This window comes from Octodon degus, unplaced genomic scaffold (genome assembly GCF_000260255.1).
Source record: "Octodon degus isolate 3935 unplaced genomic scaffold, OctDeg1.0 scaffold00062, whole genome shotgun sequence".
NCBI classification, from domain to species: Eukaryota; Metazoa; Chordata; class Mammalia; order Rodentia; family Octodontidae; genus Octodon; species Octodon degus.
Window position 1 is genome coordinate 12848126 of NW_004524638.1, and position 18631 is coordinate 12866756.

The window sequence follows — 18631 nt, forward strand, 5'->3', positions numbered from 1 at the left end:
TTGTTCTAAGTAGGTGCTTTAGACCACTGAGCCATCTCACCAGCCCCTCTTTTGTCTTTTTGAGACAGGGTTTCACAACGTACTTCATGCTGACCTTAAACTCACTTGATAGCCCATGCTGGCCTGAAATTTATATCAATCCTCCTGCCACACCCAGACACAGTTTTAATAGTTTCCCTCTAAGGTTGATCCAATCCTCAAATACGGAGCCCACAGAGACAGAGGGGTTGCTGTATATTTCATAACAAAATTTTAACATTTTTCTTAAAAGCTTTCCTTAGCTAACACACTGGTAACTGGTTTCTGACCGGCTTCAGTGGGAGGAGCCTTGGCCACGTAAGCCACGGTGAATCCCTGCATCTCCTTGTCTGGCAAGTTGAGTGGGCTGAGCGCTAGGACTGGCAGTAGTGGTGAGTGAGCTGCTGGGCATTTCCAGGCCACATTCTTGTGGCAACTCAGAAACTGGTCTCAGAAACTGGCTCCTAACCTTCCTCCTTCTCTCGCAGAAGAAACGCTTGAACTGTGCTCTCCAGCTCCTTGCCCTCGGAGCTCCCCTCACCCTCCCAAGCATGCTCCTTTCTGCAAGCGGCTCTCTCTTCTTGCAGCAATGCCAGATGGAGGCCTGGACACAGCCATCCGAGCTGACGAGGCGGGGAGTGAGGAGGACCTGTACGAAGACCTGCACAGCGCTGGCTACCACTACAGCCACGCAGGAGGGGGTGGCGAGCAGCTGGCCATCAATGAGGTAGGGTGAAGGTCCAGTAGGAAACACAGAGCAGGGCCAGTCTATGGACGGGAACCAGACAGACAGCTCTGCCCCGGGTGCATGCTCGCACCAGCGGCTCTCTTGTTCGCCCATGATGTGCAAAGTGCAGCTTGCCCAGGCCCCCGTTCCCTCCCGGGGCCCACAGGGGCAGGAGTGGGGCCAGGGAGCCCTGCTTGCTCCCCCCTTTCTCATTCTCTCTCTCTCTTTTTTTTTTTTTTTTTTTGGCCAGTTCCTCTGCTTGCCTCTCCTGGAGCAGCCCCTCAAGGCAGCCCACAGGGAAAGGCTTCCTAGCCACTCCAGCCATGCCCTCAGCCGTGGGAGCGGACTGGGACAAAGCAGGGACACTGCCCTCTGCCACGGCCTCCAGGAGCCCAGCATGTCACTGTTGCTCTGACAGTTGTATGATTTTCAGGTTAAGAGTCTTGCTGCTCCTACCTAAGCCCGAGAGGTTAGTGTAGGACCTCATCTGGGCAGCTGGTTTCCACCCCAACTTGCAGGCTCCAAAGAAGGCATTTAGAAATATTTTTAAATGTTTTCACTGACACAGAATTATATATTTATGGGACCCAGCATGACATTTGATTAAATGCAAATATGTGATGATAAGATCCATGGGGTTGGCATAATTACTACTTCAAACATTTATTATTTTATTATTTCTTTATGTTGGAAACATCTGGAATCCTTTCTACTCCCTGTTTTTGAACTATTTTTATTTGTTGTCAACTGTAATGGTGCTAAAGAACATTAGAAATTATTCCTCTGGGGCCGGGGAGATGGCTCAGTGGAATAAGCGTTTCCCTAGGAAGCGCAAGGAACTGAGTTCAATCCCTGGCTCTGAGAGAGAGAGAGAGAGAGAGAGAGAGAGAGAGAGAGAGAGAGAGAGAGACACTCTGCCTTCCTTTTTTTCTGTATTTTAGAGAAGCGTCTACAGGGTGTTCAGGGTCTCACTACTAGATCTGACACACAGTGATTCTTCTTTGTACAGCCTCCCAAGTGCTGGGATTACAGGCACGTGCCACCATGCCCAGTCTCAATCGCCATCTCAGCGCGCCCTGGGGGTGGGGCCGGCCTGGGGATCGAACCCCGAGCCCCTGTGCCTGCTTATAGGCACGTTAATCTGCTGAGCTATTTGGTGAGCCCTAAACATAAAACTTTTGTTGTTGTTTTGATATCAGGGCTCAAACTCAGGACCTTGTGCTTGCCACATAGGCAGGCACTTATGCCACTGAGTTAGCTCCCCAGCCCACCAGCCTTTCCTAGGACACTGAAACTTTGAGGCTTCAACACTCCTTCTTGCTCCTGTTTTGTCACCCTCTTATTTAGTTACAAGGCGGTGGCAGAACATATCAGTGCTTAACCCACTGCCGAGCACAGGTACATACCACGGCACACGAGTCCCCAGGCCAGGAGGGCTGGTGCCTTTTTCTGCTTCATTAGGACCAGGATTACACAAGATTCAGATTCTTTTCTGGAAGAGAATCGATTACAGCTTGCCCTCCCTGTGAGTGGTATGCCCGTAGACTTCTCTGGAGCCACTGTGGAGTGCGGTGGCCTCATTATCCATTTGGGCAGGGGGCAGGGTTGAGGGGGGAGATAAACTCGCAAAGAGGCTATAGATAATGAGTTAAAATGGTCATTATCTTAGCTACTTTTTTCTAGTTGCTGAGACACCCAAAGTTAAAGAGGGAAAGATTTACTTAGTCCACAGTTTATGGAAGTTTCAGCCCATAGTGGCTCCCATGTGAGGCAGCAAATGGCAGAGGAGCAGCCATTCATAGTGCAGAAGGGAGCAAGCAAGGAGGCAGACTAGCCTCTTTCTGCCCCTTTTATCTTATGCACATTGCTAGGATTAGGGCAGTGCCACTCCAGGCATTGAACTGATCCAGCAGTCACCCACCTTGAATCCCATGAATTGTACTGAACCGTGAATAAAACACAAACTCCAGATTTGATCAGCTCAAAAAAAAAAAAAAAGAAAGAAAGAAAGAAAGAAAGAAAGAAAGAAAGAAAGAAAGAAAGAAAGAAAGAAAGAAAGAAAGAAAGAAAGAAACCCTCTAAAACTACATGAGGCTTTAGTAGGGAGGCACCTAGACACAAATCATAAGAGTCATCAAGTGACCCTTTATGCTGGGTATAGTGGTGCACATATATAATCTCTGTCTGGGAGGCTAAGGAAGGAGGATCATAAATTGAGCCCAGCGTAGCCCAATCTAGCCAACTTAGTGACTCAATAATACCTTTTCTCAAAAGAAAACAGAAAGAGCTGGGTATATAGCTCAGGAAAAGGCCCTGGGCTCAAGCCTTTGACTACAGAATAATAGTCATAATAGCAACAATAACAGTGATACTGCTTCATGTGAAATTCATGAAGTAAGTTATAAAAACTTTGTTGTATATGAGGTGCTGGGGTTGAACATAGGCCCTGGAGCTCACGAGCTGCACGCTGCTCCACAGAGCCCTGCTCCCCCAGCCGCTGTCTCATTCTCTCTCTTTTTTTTTGTACCAGTGATCTGTTAGGTTTTTCTGTGGTGCAGTAAGAAGAAAGATAGAAGAAGCCTTTATTAACTCTAAGGACACAGAGAGAATCCAAGGGAAGAGGGGGGCAGAATCCTCTGACCTGAGACAAGGAAAGCTGAGCCTTTTCTGACCTTTTGCTAGGGTGGAGTTAGAGGGTTTGTTTCAGTGACAAGTAAGGAGCTGATTGGGGTCTCTCCTGTGTGCGAGGGAAAGGTGAGAGGAAACTGTACCCAGGCCTGGGTTGGGGGAGAAGGAGGAAGTGGTCATTGGGAAGATAAGCTGTTGCTTTTGTGCTTCAGCTATGTGAGATGACCACCATAATAATTTAGCAGTTTATATTGGGGCCAGAACCTATCGGGATCAAACTCAGGACCTCACACCTTCCAGGCAGGCACTGCTGACAGACACAGAGCTGTCCCCCAGCCTCTTCTCTTGAGTTGCCTTTTAGGAGCTATTCTAAATGGACACTGTTCTGAAATCACTGCATGCAGAATTCACAGGCAGTGGCTGTGGTTTGCCTCAAAGAGGCAGGCATTGGGGAGGGGTAGGACTGCCCTGGGGCTGTCACACAAGGCTGCATGGAGTGCTGAGCAGGAGGTCACCGGAGTGTCAGCACAGCAGGTCCGCAGCCCATCTCCAGTGACAGGAGGGTGACAGTGAAGAAGAGCAGAAGCTGCAGAGGAGGCTGGGAGTGGGGGCCCTCCAGTCCTCTGTGCTGCATTGTGGCTCCACTGTCTGCACTGTACAGCTGCTGTCACCTAAGTGGTGGTGACATCTTGCTGCTGGTGAAAAGGTACCTCTGGGGCCTTACGGTTCTTGCTGAATTGTTAATTCTAAGATACTTTGGCCAGGGAAGGCCAAGAGCCAGTTCTAAAAGAAGCAGAAGGCTCTGTCTGAGTCCTGTCTCAGAGGGAAATGCAGGTAACATGCACAGGAGGTATGTAAGCATCCGCTTAGCTGCTTGGAGAGCTGCCTGTTTGGTCCTCTTGGTGTGGAAGTTCCGGGGTGTACTTCTTCAAAGAGCACTCAGTGCTTTCCAGGCCACTTGAGTTCCCTGGATCCTACCACACCCCTGGTGGATAAATGTGGCCTGCTGAGGAGAGGTATCACATGGCGAGCTGTGTAGCACAGAGACCGGTCCTGACTGGGGGTGTCCAATGTGTCGTGCACCCAGAGACTCTAAGAGCCTTGAGATCTGATGCACAGAGCTGAGAATGGGGCTTTGGGTGCCTGGGTGCAGGAAGAGCTGTTCTCGCTGCATGGTTGCAGGGGCTTTGCTGGCCTAGCTCTTACTGGGGATTCTGGAAAGGTAGTGTCCATCCTGATGTGCTGGATGGAGTAATCCTCCATACCAGAAACTAGAAAGACACAGCAGTGACCGTCCAGTGGTCACAGTTCTCTGCCCTTCCTAGGGCTGCTGCCTCCCACCCGTTGAGCACTCACTGCTGCCTGCGAGCTCTGACAGAAGCAACCATCAACAGTTAACAAACACAGAAGTTACTCAAGTGACCAGTCGGAGAGCATCCAGTTTGCTGTAAATTACACACTCCTTTGTATTTTCCAGGAGGACATGGGTTTCTTGTTCTAATTATAACACATGGGAAAATCAGGCCATCTGACCTGCGGAGATGTTTGTATTTGGAGTACTGCAGGAGTGAGTCTTTGTCTACACACACGTCTGAGTGTGTACATAGATACATGAAGGTTGTGATGTGTGTTTCTGCATGTTGCATAGATGTAATACATGTGTACTAAGTGATACTAGGGGCCAGCATCTAAGACCATAGGATGCAGATATGCAAGACAGGGCTGCCTGCTAGGACAGGGCATGTGGGACACCGCCTTTCTCTGTGTACCCTGAGGAGTGAGAGAGGCATCACAGGGCTTGCTCTCGCCTATTTCTGTGTGTACTTGTGCCCAGCCCTTCTATACTATCCAGACCCTGTCCGTGAACTAACAAATGCAGAGGTTCATTGACCCTGGCACTCTTTCAGCACTTTCCCTTTGAGTCTGCCCCTGAGGCCCATGGCTTGAGCATGGGCCTGTCAGTCTCCCCGCCCCCTTCCTCCTGTTCTTACTGGGCTGGGCTGTCTTCCCTGTCATCAAGCCTGAAGCCATTTTCAGCCCAAGCACTTTCCCTGAGAGGAGGCTGGAAGCCAGGACTGGCTGTCCGTCTCTGCAGGCCTTTAACACAACAGCCTTGGAACATCAGTGCTGCTGGTGCATGGATGGTCCTTGGGTATAGGTAGGCATGGCTCCCAGTAGAGAAAAGAGGTCCCCTGCCACCCTCCCTGCTGCCTGGGTACCTCAATGACAGTGAGCAAGGGACCACAGCAGCTTCTGGATCATCCTGCTGAGAGTACATGGGCCAAACTGGAAGGTGGACAGAGACAGCAGCGGGAAGCAGGATTCTCCCTGCTGACTGCACAGTGGTCAGCAAAGGGCAGATTGCCTCCCAAACTATCTCTGCACTCTGGCACCTCATGGAACCCAGGGACACCCCTCCACAGAGCTGCTCTGATTTTCTATGTCAAGGTATGTCATTTACAATCTCTTACGACATCTTGGGGCCTGACCTGCTTTCCACAAGCCCCAGCCCCATGAAAAGCCCGTTGCCTGTTGGTGTTCTGCATACTTTGTACTCACCTCCTCGGACTGGAGAGCCACCTGGCTCAGGTCAGAGTCCCCAGGGCCCTGCTGCCGTGTTGCTCTAGGTTGCAAGGCCACCTGCTGGCCAGCACCTCCAGCATAGCTCTCCCCTTTCCTACTGCCCTAAAGCCATAGCTCCAGGGGCTCTGCCCAATCTGCTCAACACCTGTGACCCCCTTGCAGCTCTACACAGGCTCTCCTATCTCTGGAGACCCCAGACTCCACTTGAGCATCTTAGGGCCACCTCCCTGGTCAGAGCCATAGTTTGAACCTCCCAGGACCTTGGCTTTTGCTGCAGGGTTTCTGGAGTCTTGGCTTTGTTTCACTTTTGTCTTGAAATGCAAGACATCTCTGCTAGGCTCTCCAGGATATACAGTCCGGTCCCCTGGGCAACACTGCAGCCCCAAGGTCTGCTGGACCAAAGGCCCTTTGGTCACATCAGAGCTCTTTAGGCTGCCCACACTGCTAGGGACCGACACAGGAGTTGGCACAAAGCCGGTGAAGAGCCTAGTTAGGCTCACTAGCTGATCTGCTCAGATGGTCATGATCAGTGAGAGAAGAGCCCTCAGTATGTGGCCTGACCGAGGTTCAAATCCGGACTGCCTTGTTCCGGGTGCTCTCATGGCTGAGCAGATTGGCTGACCCTAGAGAGCCGCATCCACTCCTCCGTGAAGTAGCGACTGGAGCCCAGCCTTCTTAGGAATCAGAATCCAGGCCAGCCCCTTCCCAGTCACAGGGTCCTGTTTCCGCCCGGAATGCCTCGCTTGGGGAGGCTGCAGGGCACTCCCCAGTGACCCTGAAGCTTTCCAGCTCTGCTCACAACCTCCGAAGGGCTCTTTCTTGCGCCACAGCAGGACTTGCTCTGCTGCAGCTGCTTGTCCTCCCCGGTGCTCAGCTCTGCGGGGCGCCTGCAGGGCCCCGCTAGGTACTGCGCAGGCTCGGAGGGGCTGGGGCTGAGCCCTGCGGGAGGAGCCGCCCGCGCCCCGCCCCTCCCTGGCGCCGGGCCAAGCTAGCTCCTGGCCTGTGCTGCGGGCCTCGGGCTCCGAGCCGCGAGCCGGGCCATGGCTCGGGCCCCGCAGCCCCGGCGCGGCCCTGCGACGCCCGGGAGCGCCCTGCGCGCCGTGCTGCGCTGCAACCTGCCCCCTGGTGCCCAGCGCGCGGTGGTCTCCCTGGTGCTGCTGCTGCTCGTCCTCATCAATGTCGTGCTCATCTTCCTGCTGGCCTTCCGCTGAGCCAGCAGCCAGGGGGACCAAGCCGGGTGAGTGGACTGGTGCTCTGGCCGCCGACACCTGCGGTCCCTTGCCTCACGCGTGAGCAGGCCTCTGGTCACCAATTTAATCTGGGATGTCATTTGCAGTGCTTAGCGGGCATAGTGCACGCATACGGGGGTCCTTCAGTCTGTCCTCCATGCCATGGGGGAGGGGTGGCGCATTTGGTGTGTAACTGAGGATGCGGACTCCGCTGGACAGTGTGCCTGTGCCAGAGGGGAGAAGAAATGGAAATGCATCGGTGTGGGTTGAGGGAGGTCCGTGGAGGTGTCCGGGCGCCTCTGCAAGGGGAACCTGCAGCTCTTTCCCCTTTTCTGCCTCCTTGGGGCCACAGCCTGAACACACTCGCTACACAGCCTGCAGAGCCCAGCCCAGCATTCCCAGGCTGATGGAGTCAGCAGGCCCTGCATGTGAGGAAGGGAAGAGAAGGCCCAATGAGAAAGGGTGGCGGTGGGCTGTCACTTGTGAGGCAAGGTCTGGCAGCTTTGCTCTCCCCAGGGCTGGCCAGAGCAGGGGATGTGGGAAGGAATCTAAGCCCCTTCTTTACCTTGTCTTAAACTTGGTCCTCCCTCAGTTGCCCCATCTGCCTCCACATAAACACCCCAGGGCCCCAGGGCTAGCTTGTATTCCCCCCTCCTACCCCCCACCCCCAATCCCACCCCTATGCCCCACCCATCCTCCACCCAGCATTCCCCAAGCCCTGTGGGAGCTGGAATCCTTGCTCTCTGCTGTTGAGCTTGACTCCTGGCTCGAGGCGCAGCAGCACCCAAGCTAGAGCAGGAAGCACACCCAGCTGCTATGCAGATGGAGGCACCTCTGATGTCCTAGGAAAGGTGTTGCTGTCTCCTGAAGCACTGTCATTGAAGCACTGGGTAGACGTTGCTAGTATGGAGACGCTGCTGGGAAACATGGGGAGATCAAAGAAATTGCTTGTAGCCATGTGTCTTTCTGGTGTCTCCTGGGTCACATGTTTCTAGGATAAGGACACAGCAAAGGTGACAAGCCCCTTCTTCCGACCCTGCCTCAAGGGCTTCCAGGCCTCTGGGCAAGTCAGCCGGAGCCTGGTGCCTGTGAAGCCTCCTGCCCCATAGAGGGTGATGCTGCTCCTGATTAATACAAAGCAGGATCTGTCTAGCACAGGCCCCAGTGGTCAGTGCTGAGTGTGTGGGTGCCTTGCCCTAGATCTGGGACCTATGCTTACAGACCCCAGATCAGGCATGGTCCCTTGCATGCTCCCTCTGGCTTCTTACCCACACCCCTAGGAGGGCCTACTTACTTTCTCTGGAGCCACAGTCTTCAGGGCCTCACTTGGGGCCACGGTGCAGCAGGCACAGTGGGCTGGCTCCTCCCACGTGGTCTTGCTGGATCCAGACTCACCCACGGGTATGAGAGCCTGGCCCACCCACAGGAGGTCCTGACAGCCAGAAGCGAGGACAGAGGTACACGGGCTAGCAGCCACCATACCATCAGTGCACACATGCACACAAGAGTAGGTGCCACCCTCAAGAAAGAGCAAGTTCCAGCAACTGGGCCTCGCAAACTTGCTTGGAGAGCGCCCACCTCTTGCCCTGCCATGTGGGCACCAAAGCCCCTTAGGTAGCAGCTAGGACTGGGATGGAGGCCCGAGCAGTCTCGGCTGAGAGTGCAGCCCTGCTCTGAGTCCTCAAGTCGTGTGAGAATTAGCCTGTACACTGTCCAGGAGCACCGCGGAAACCAGAGGCCGAGGGCATACAAGGCACCGAGAGCACTGGTGGAGTGCCTGCCAGGTGACACCCACCCAGGTCATTCCTTCCCTGCTGTACCAGGCTCATGGCTGTGATGGGAGCATCAACTCAGGTCTCCTTGGGAGGAGTATCTGAAGCTCTAGCCCACTGCTTCTCTGTCCTGAAGCCTCTGGAGCAGACATGGAGCCCACATTGCAGGACAGCAGCTGTCAACACCATGCAAAACGGGTGCAAGGGCTGCCTGAAAGGGGTAGTGGGGAATCAGGCCTCAACTTGCCAGTGCGCTAAGAAGGGATGTTTATCAGTGATTCAAGTTGAGAAAAACTGGTACAGAGGTTTGTCAGATGGGGTCAAATGGTTCACTTAGTGACAAAGTACAGAGTGACGTTAGGTGTCCATTACAGTTAAGAACTGTAAGACTCACCTTCTTCTCTTTGAGCCTAAAAGCAGGGCTTGCAACCTAGAGTGCTGAGGATGGTGCTGCTGAGCTGATGTGGACATGTGGGTTACTGGGGGCAGGGCTGTCCTAAGGCTGGCTCTGCATGAGTTCAAAAAAATAAAACTCACAAATTACATCTGGCTGCTCCAGTAGCAAGGCATTGTCACATCTGTATGGAGCAGCACTGCCAACTCCTGGGTGGCCTCAGAGGCACTGAAACTCCATGAAGAGAAACCCATGGCAGGATGCTCCTGTCCTTCCCGGAGCTCTGCAGCCCCCTCCCTTGAGTGCTGCCTGAGAAGAGCAGCCTCAGCCCCAGTATCTCGGAGCAGCTAGCAGAAGTTGGGTGGAAGCTAAGAGGCTCCGTCTCAGCTTAGGAAGGTGTGGCCCACCACAAAGGGAGTGATTTGAGGGGAGTTGAGATTCTGGATCAGGTTCACCTCAGACACCATCACCACCTTAAACGATCTAGACATGCCCAGGACATGGCTCCACACCAGAGCAGTTGCTGCTGGAAGGACGTGTGTCAGTCTCTCTGTAGAGTATGTTGGGATCCCTTCTTCCCAGGACTATTGAGGGTGGGAATAGAGGGCAGAGAGGGCTTCAGCCTGGGCCCAGGGCATGACCCACCCACCATGGTTCTCTCCACAGCTGATCAGCGATGGCAGTGTGGTCTGTGCTGAAGCACTCTGGGACCATGTCACCATGGATGACCAGGAACTGGGCTTCAAAGCTGGAGATGTCATCGAAGTGATGGATGCCACCAACAGAGAGTGGTGGTGGGGCCGTGTCGCTGACGTCGAGGGGTGGTTTCCAGCCAGCTTTGTGAGGGTATGGTCCCAGGAGCAAGAAGAGCCCCCTGGGGAGATCCACACTCAAAAGAGCTCTGGAGTCCCAGGTTGTGGGTGGACTTCACCCTCTCCACAATGCTGGTGCCTTAGGCACTGCTTGGGTAGGGGTCAGAGAGCTGTGACAAAACTGTCTTCCTCCCCTAGAAATGCCAGCACCTCCTCTATCCCCTGATCCCACCTTCCTGGAGAGCCCTTGGGCAGGAGGGAACAGGTCAGGAGTGACTGTGGAGATTACATCCTGTGAAGGGAACAGGGTACATTACAGTACCATATACTGAAAAACTCACCTGCTGGATCATCTTGATTAACACCCACGTCCCCCCAGGTGGAACTCTGGAAAAGCTGAGGCATATACAAGCAGTCATTAAGCCAGCATTCACAGGGAAGGGACCCAGATCCCACCTACAGCACTCTGGTCTCCAAGGAAGGAATCTAGATGCAGTTTCCAAAAAGGCAAAGTGGAGCAGCTGACATTCAGCTGTTCCTGTCCTCATGCTCCTTGGGTAAATGTCCCTCAGCTCCCCAAGCCCTTTCCTGAATTTACAGCTTAGTAAGCCAGCAAGACCATGTCACCATACTCCTGCATCACAGCCTCTAGATGGCATAAGATGAGCAGGCTGTGGTTTGGAAATTCCTAGTGGGTGATCCAGGGACCATGCTGAATAGAAGCATCTACAGAAAGCAGGGGGACATGGGGCCTGTCAGGAGGCCAAGGTGGTCTCCAAACAGTGGAGTCACAAGGCACACTGCCACTGCCCACCATGTGCACGTTCACTTGATGCAGGTGCAGGAAGCACCTTCAGCGGCTATTCCCCCCGGTGGGAGGCCTGGCTGCACAGCGGTGTAGTGTGCAGGGCTGTGGAGTACTGACTGGCCCCATGTTACCCACAGCTGCGCGTGAACCAGGATGAGCCGGTGGAGGACACCGAGGCCCCACGGGCCAGCACCGGGGCAGTGGAAGGTGGTGGGATGGAGGTGCAGAGCAGCAGGGACCAGATGCGGACCAACGTCATCAACGAGATCCTCAGCACAGAGCGGGACTACATCAAGCACCTGCGTGACATCTGCGAGGTAAGGGGGGCCCTGCCCTAGTGGGGCGGATGCAGGAGCTCGAGCCTGATGCTCTGGCTGCCTGCAGGGTTACATCAGGCAGTGCCGCAAGCGTGCAGACATGTTCAGCGAGGAGCAGCTGCACACCATCTTCGGCAACATTGAGGACATCTACCGCTGCCAGAAAGTGTTTGTGAAGGCCCTGGAGCAGAGGTTCAACAGCGAGCGCCCGCACCTCAGTGAGCTGGGTGCCTGCTTCCTGGAGCACGTGAGCACTGGCTCCCCATAGACCTGCAGCCCCCTGCCATCTCCTGGCACCTGCTCACCCCAGCCCTGGTCATCTGGGAGCCCTTCCATGCTCCACCCCAGGCAACCTGCCTTTCCAGAAGCTTCCAAACATCTGGGTGTACCTCCTGCCTTCCCGGCTGCCCTCCGCACTCTCAGGAGGGTCTGTGCTGTGGGAACCAAGGCTGGGGAGGCTCCCAGCAGCAGAGGTCTTGATCAGTCTGGGAGCGAGCTACTCCTCTCCTGGAGTAGCCACCCCTATTGATGTCTTTGGTCCTTGACGGCCCTTTCTTACCAGCACTACTGTTCTTTTTTTTTTTAAATTGATATAATTAAAATATTTGCTAAGGGTCTTACTGATAAAAATTGGGAGCCACAGGGTGGGCACACACATCCTTGTGGGTTTTCCCATCTTTAAGTGACTTCACATAGCTGTGGCCCTGACCAAGTAGATACACAGAGCCTGGATCCCCAGCCCAGCTCCTAAAGGGGATCCAGAAGCCCTGGTTTCCCCAGATGGGTGGCCAGTTGTTTGGGAGACAGCTGTGCTACCCCAAAACTGTTCCCTCTGCTGCCCAGCAAGCGGACTTCCAGATCTACTCTGAATACTGCAACAACCACCCCAACGCCTGCGTGGAGCTCTCTCGGCTCACCAAGCTTAGCAAGTATGTGTACTTCTTCGAGGCCTGCCGGCTGCTGCAGAAGATGATTGACATCTCTCTGGATGGCTTCCTGCTGACGCCTGTGCAGAAGATCTGCAAGTACCCCCTGCAGCTGGCCGAGCTGCTCAAGTACACGCCGCCCCAGCACAGGTAGGAGAGGCTGGGTCCTGCAGCCCCACCCGCAGCGTTCTCTGTCCTGCTGTAGGCCGGGGGCTCACCTCGAGCTGCCACCATGACAGGGAGGAGGCCATCAGTAGGGCAGAACCCGCTCCAGGCCTGGCATTTCTGGAGAAGAGCAGAACTATGCTTTAGTGGTCAAGAGGCACAGGGTGGGCTTTAGGAGATACCTAAGTCCCTGCTCACCAGATGGCAGCACCCTCCCACTCTGTTCTGCCCAGGGACTTCAAGGATGTTGAAGCTGCCTTGCATGCCATGAAGAATGTGGCCCGGCTTATCAATGAGAGGAAACGGAGACTTGAAAACATCGACAAGATTGCTCAGTGGCAGAGCTCCATCGAGGACTGGGAGGTGAGGGCCCTGGAGCCCAGAGGATGCTGGGGGCCCTGGCTTGAGAGCTCTGCATGTCTCAGGGCCTGGGAGGGAGCAGAACAGGAGGCCAGGCTGCTGGACAGGAGCACAAACTCAGTGAAAAGCAGGTTCTTGTGTGCCCGTGTGGGAAATCTGGTGAGACCTCCCAGGCCAGATGCGGCACTGGTGGTCTGCCCTGTGTGAGACACGACTGTCTTCCCTACCAGCTGCCACCAGCCCAGGAGAGGCTCCCCAGGAGGAGGTTTCTCAGAAGCACTGTCTGTTCCTCTGCCCTCAGGGCACAAGCTGGGTCCCTCCCTGGGTCTCTCCAGTCAGCTTCTGGGACTCCCAACACCAAGGTTTATGCCCATCAGCACAGCCCAAGCTGGGCTGCCCCTGGTTCCACGTTTCTGGCTTGCACACTCGCCAGGTATCTCTCTAAGGCAATGCCAAAGCATAAACTTAACGATGGCATTCTTGCTTGAAGGGACACGGGGGCTCTTCCCTCCGTCATCTGCCGACACCCACATGGCACCTCTGCCAAGCACTGTACAAGCTGTCTCCAAGCTATCTGAAAATGAGTCATCCTCAGTCAGAGCACTAGAAAACAGTCCTAGGCACTACTCCTGACAGTGCACTGGCTTCCAGGGGTGGGACCTGGCAGTGCAGCCCACTGGTTTTGAGGCCCAGCCCAGGGTGAGGTCCCCTGTAAGCTCCATCACCTAAGACAGGATGGCGGCCAACAGCCCCAGGGGCAGAACTTGGTCTGAAAATGTGATGCTGTGAGGGTGGACATAAGGCCTTGAAGATTGGCTATACAGGTGAATTACAGCTTAATTCTTCTCTAGAGCAGCTATGTCCAATCAAAAGATCACATGAACAACACAAAGACTTCTGTATGTTTTAGTGCCATCTTTGGTATTTTGGGACAGGGTTTTGCTACACAGTTCTGGCTGATCCTAAACTATGTAGCCCAGGCTGGCCTTGAACTCATGGCAATACTCCTGCCTCAGCCTCTCTAGTGCTAGGATTACAGGTATGCACCACCACACCCAGCTCTGGTAGCCTTTCTTTTTTTTCCCACTCAGCCCACCATGAGGGCAGGGCTGGTGTGGTATGTGGTGTGGGGGAACTGAATTGTGGTCCCGTGTCAGTGCCTAAGTTTGCCTAAGCAGGTGCTTTAGATCGCTGAGCTATCTGGCCAGCCCTCTGGTAGCCGTTTTAACACAGAAGAAAAAAATAGGTGAAAATGATTGTAATAATATTTAATTCAATAATATAGCCAATTATTTCAGCTCTAGTCAGCATAAAATATGATTTAAGGGATGTTTTATATTGTTTCTCACTAAATCTTTTTTGGGTACTGGGGATGGAACTCAGGACCCTGCACTTGCCAGGCAGGTGCTTATTCCACTGAGCTATCTCCCCAGCACCTCTCACTAAATCTTTAGTGTGTATTTTACCCCAGCATCGTATCTCCATAGAGTGGGCACATTTCTGCTGTCCAAGAGCCATGGAGGCCACTGACCACAGGAGGCCCGCAAGCCAACCCAGGTCAAATCCATTCCCCTCTCCTCCCCCTCCACAGTCCCAAGCTCCAGGACCCAGAGGACTTCCAGGCCTCCAGATGCCCCTCCTACCTGGCTAGCTTGGGAGGTCACCTACAGGCAAGGCCTTCTCAGCAGGTCAGGGGCATTCAGCTCTGGCTTTCCTTGGGGTCCCTCAGGGGGAAGATCTCTTGGTGAGGAGCTCGGAACTCATCTACTCGGGGGAGCTGACTCGTGTTACACAGCCTCAAGCCAAGAGCCAGCAGAGAATGTTTTTCCTCTTTGACCACCAGCTTATCTACTGTAAGAAGGTACCAGCCACTGCCCTTCTGAGCCAGCCCCATGTAGAGCTGTATGGAGGGCCTCAAGCCGAGGCATAAAATAGCTTCGCACATGTGGAGCCTGCCAGGCCCTCTGCAGCCATTCCTGGGAGCCCTTCAGTCTGGGATGAGGTGAGGGTAGTTCTGTAAGGAGAGCCCATGACCATGGTGGCTCTCTTGTCTGGCCAAGGCCCTGTTGAGGACACCCTCATTCCTAAACTGTCTGCTGCCTGCTTCTCAAGCTTCTGCGTCCCCTGAAAACCTCCGCTTTCCTCTGCCAACCCTGAGGTCCTCTGCTGCAGCCATTTCCTGGTCTTTCTATAGCTTGTAGCTTCTGTTTCTCTTTCAAAACATGGTCCAGAGGATCCTATACAGGTGGCCCTCCTGTGTACCACGATCTTTTCTGCTGTGCCATGTGGGGTGCTGTCCTGGTCTCTGTGGTAGATCACACCTTTCAGAGAGAGCAGGCTCTGCAGGTTGGCTGCTGGCCATCCCAGGCTGCACCAAGGCCTACAGGCACCCACTACATGCTGTGGAGGTGGCTGGGCTGAGGGTGGAGATGGGTCTGGGGTGCGGCAGCCAGGGCTCAGGACGGCGTCTGGCAGGACCTGCTCCGCCGAGACATGCTGTACTACAAGGGCAGGCTGGACATGGATGGCTCAGAGGTGGTGGACCTAGAGGACGGGAAGGACCGAGACCTCCACATGAACATCAAGAATGCCTTCCGGTTACACTGCAGCACGTCAGGGGACAGCCACCTGCTGTGTGCCAGGAAGCCTGAGCAAAAGCAGCGCTGGCTCAAGGCCTTTGCCAGGGAAAGGGAGCAGGTGCGACTGGACCAGGAGACAGGTACAAGACCCTGCTGGGCCTTGCCCTACTTGGGCCCACTCAGTCCAGCTGCCAGTCATGTGAGCCCATCCTGAATTAATGAGAGCATGTCTCAGACCCAATGCCTCAAGCTTGGTGAGGCCCCACAGCAGTCAGCACAAGCATTGCCATTGTCAGGCACTGCCACCCTGTGCTCCCCCATCAGCTTTTGGCGCCACAGCACAGGCTCTGGGACACTCTACGCTGCTCAGAGTAGCCAGTTTCCAGGAAGCTCAGGCTCTGGGATGAGCGGGGAGGGGAACTGGCACCTCTTGCCTCATATGAGCAGGCCTTTCTCCCTGGTGCTGCCCCCTCCAGGTCACAGCTCTGGCATTCCATTCCACATAAGCAGTCAGTTTGTGCTGGGGAAGGCCTCTATAACAGCAGAGACACTAGATGCAGGAGGAGAAGGGGGCAGGGGCTGAGGGGAGATGAGGAACAGGGGTCTCAAAAAGCTTGTCTACCTTCCTGGTTGGCAGGGCAGACTGACAGCAGGCTGGAGGGAGGACAACAGGCCACAGAGCACAGCCTACAGAGGACAATATAGGACATGTGGACAGGGAAGGACAAAAGTCTCACGTGTGCCCTCTCCCCAGGTTTCTCCATCACCGAGCTGCAGAGGAAACAGGCCATGCTGAATGCCAGCAAACAGCAGGCCGCAGGAAAGCCCAAAAGTGAGTGATGGGCAGTCCCTTTTGGGCAGTCCCAGACTGGTTCCATTTTTCTCTGGCCCCAAAACACAGCCACAAGATAGTGGGGTCCTTGGAAGTGCCCAGTGCCCTCCGCCAAATGTGCTCCCGAAAGCTGGTAACAAAGATTGGTTGGGTCAGTTTACAGCTGTTCCTCCTCGTGGCCTCTCTAACCTCCCCCGAATTGCACCACTAGTGACAGTGCTTAGTTCTCAGGTTCTGGCAAGCACTGTCACAGCTGCCTAGGAAGGACTCATTCCCCATGTCTAAAGGAGTCCAGTGTCATATAATTTGGATGTGACCACTCCCCATCCTGCTAGGGCTTCAGTAAGCTAGGCACAGGCTAGGGGCTCCAGGGCATGTTCAGCCCTGGGGAAACAAGTTCTGCGTAGCCAAAATCCGCAAGTGGGGCAGGGTGGGGGATGGGGGAAGGAGGCTGCAGTTCTTGCAGAGCCCTGCGATGGGCACCTCTGCCCTCTGCCACCCATGCCCATGCTGCTTCTCCCTGCACAGCTGTCGGCAGGCCCTGCTACTTGACACGCCACAAGCACCCAACACTGCCCATCAGCCGGCCCCAACAGCAGGTCTTGGTCCTGGCAGAGACCCGGCGGAAACCATCCACCTTCTGGCACAGCATCAGCAGGCTGGCACCCTTCCGCAAATGAGTCCACGCCCCCCAGCTTTGCCTCCCCAGGCCTGTTCCATCTGGCCCTTCTCTGCCTGTTTTGCACACTGGAAGTGACCAGGGCTGAGCCTGGGGCCCCTAAAAGTGCCAGGTCTGTGCTCCATCCTGGGTTTCATCCTCGCTGCTGTGAAGGTGCAGTGAAGAGACTGGCTGGCAAGGGAAGCGGGGTCCCACCCACATGAGCAGCCCCTCCTGCTCCGCTCGCACTCTGGGGCTGGGAACTACGCTCAGACCATCAGCCAGGCTGCATGCAGAGGGCGATGGCCACTCTGGACCCCTTGGAAGCCTAACCAGCCCTTCACATCTCTGGACAGGGCAGGCCTCACTGTGGCCAGCAGCTCCCTGGAAAAATGTGTGCCCCTTTGCATTCCCCTTCTTTCAGGTCCCACTCAATGAGTGGGGCCTGGCTACCCCCAACCTCAGTGGGCAGAACCAGTTCTGTGCCTCAAATGTCTGGCTCAGAGCTGCCCTTCTGCCTCCCAGCCCCTCAAGATGCTGCTGGACACCTCTTCACTCATGATGTGGGTGTGTTGTGGGAACAACAAAGCCGAGTCAGCGAAAAGGGACCTCCATGTTTTGTGATCAGCCCACTGGCAGCTGAAGTGGCTGCAGAATCACTTGGTTTGTTTGGATTTTGTTGTATTGTTTTTCTAAAAATGGAGAAGAACTGTAACACAGAAAGCCTTATCCTAGTGAGTGTAAGAAGCCATAAGGACATAATTCTGTGGCCCAGGATCCAGAACTGACCCATGCAGCCCCAGTCCTGAGGGACACGGGGGTATGGCCCACACATGGGCATGGAGCCTGCGGGACTCGGCAGCATGGATGGTCGCTTGCACTATACCTTCACCAGGCCAGAAACCATATTAATTTCATAAAGAAACCTGTGAAAACTAACCTAGCTGCTAGTCCTTGTTCTCTGTTGTATGTGTGCGTTTCCTTCTGTGTACACACCTGCCTGTCTTTGCCTGCCACCTAGTGTCTCCCCTAGCCTTTCCTAAACAGGAAATAAACCTAGAGGAAAGGAATGGGGGAGAAGCAGGCCCAGGAGCTGGCCAGGTGTGGGGCACAGCCGATGCTGTTCTTCTCTGCCCTAGCCCCTAAGCCTGAAGGCTGCCCCTCCTCGCTGCTCTCAGGGCTTTTTGCTACAGCTGCCAAATGTAAGTTTTCTTCTTCTAGGACCTAGAGAAATGGCTGCCTGAACAGGCATGGTCTTTCCCAGGACAGCGCAGCCGCGAGGGACAGCAAAGCAGCCCAAGGCTCTTCCTTCTGTGTCCCACCTACACAAATAGTCCCTGCCCCATGTCTAGACCCCAAAGCCTCATAGCACCTCTGACACAGCCAAAGTTCCTGGAGCTGAACACTGCACCAGCTTATTTCCCCCAAAGCCCTGGCAATTTCCTGAACTGTGCGAAGCTACAGTATCTCCCAGTCAAACCAAAAATCTCTGGACAAAACCCACATGAGAAAAAAATCATGAAAACCAAAATATGCAACACAAGTCAATCTTTATTGAAAACTGCAGTATTAATACATGACAATCGTTACAATAAACGTGCCTTTAAGAATTTTAAATCTGAGCTCATCTACTCATCAGATTGCATAAAAAATTAAAAGTATGAATTGACATCTAATTAAACTGGCTCAGGATGGTGGTCTACTCCTTTATATGCTGTGGAAGTTCAATGCAGAGGCGAGGGGTGCCTTTAACACTGGAAGACAACACTGACTTAAGCTTAAAAAAGTACCAAGAGAACAGTGTAAAAAACAGTATTTAAAAA

General features: G+C 54.2%; 1 protein-coding gene across 7 annotated transcripts; it reads left to right on the top strand.

Annotated features, from left to right (window-relative positions):
• Positions 1 to 606: 606 nt before the first annotated feature.
• Positions 607 to 18625, top strand: LOC101589556 (rho guanine nucleotide exchange factor 4). 7 transcript variants are annotated; one of them, XM_023718762.1, is made up of 10 exons: positions 607 to 745; positions 10018 to 10197; positions 11109 to 11288; positions 11356 to 11535; positions 12132 to 12364; positions 12613 to 12742; positions 14469 to 14600; positions 15215 to 15458; positions 16073 to 16150; positions 17334 to 18625. In XM_023718762.1, exons 1-10 carry the CDS (start codon positions 608 to 610, stop codon positions 17594 to 17596), a joined length of 1758 nt encoding a protein of 585 aa, XP_023574530.1. In that variant the 5' UTR covers position 607; the 3' UTR covers positions 17597 to 18625. The 7 variants fall into 7 exon arrangements, with proteins under 7 accessions (XP_023574530.1, XP_023574532.1, XP_023574533.1 ...); XM_023718764.1 differs by having other exon boundaries at positions 15248 to 15458; XM_023718765.1 differs by having other exon boundaries at positions 16679 to 17427.
• Positions 18626 to 18631: the final 6 nt, after the last annotated feature.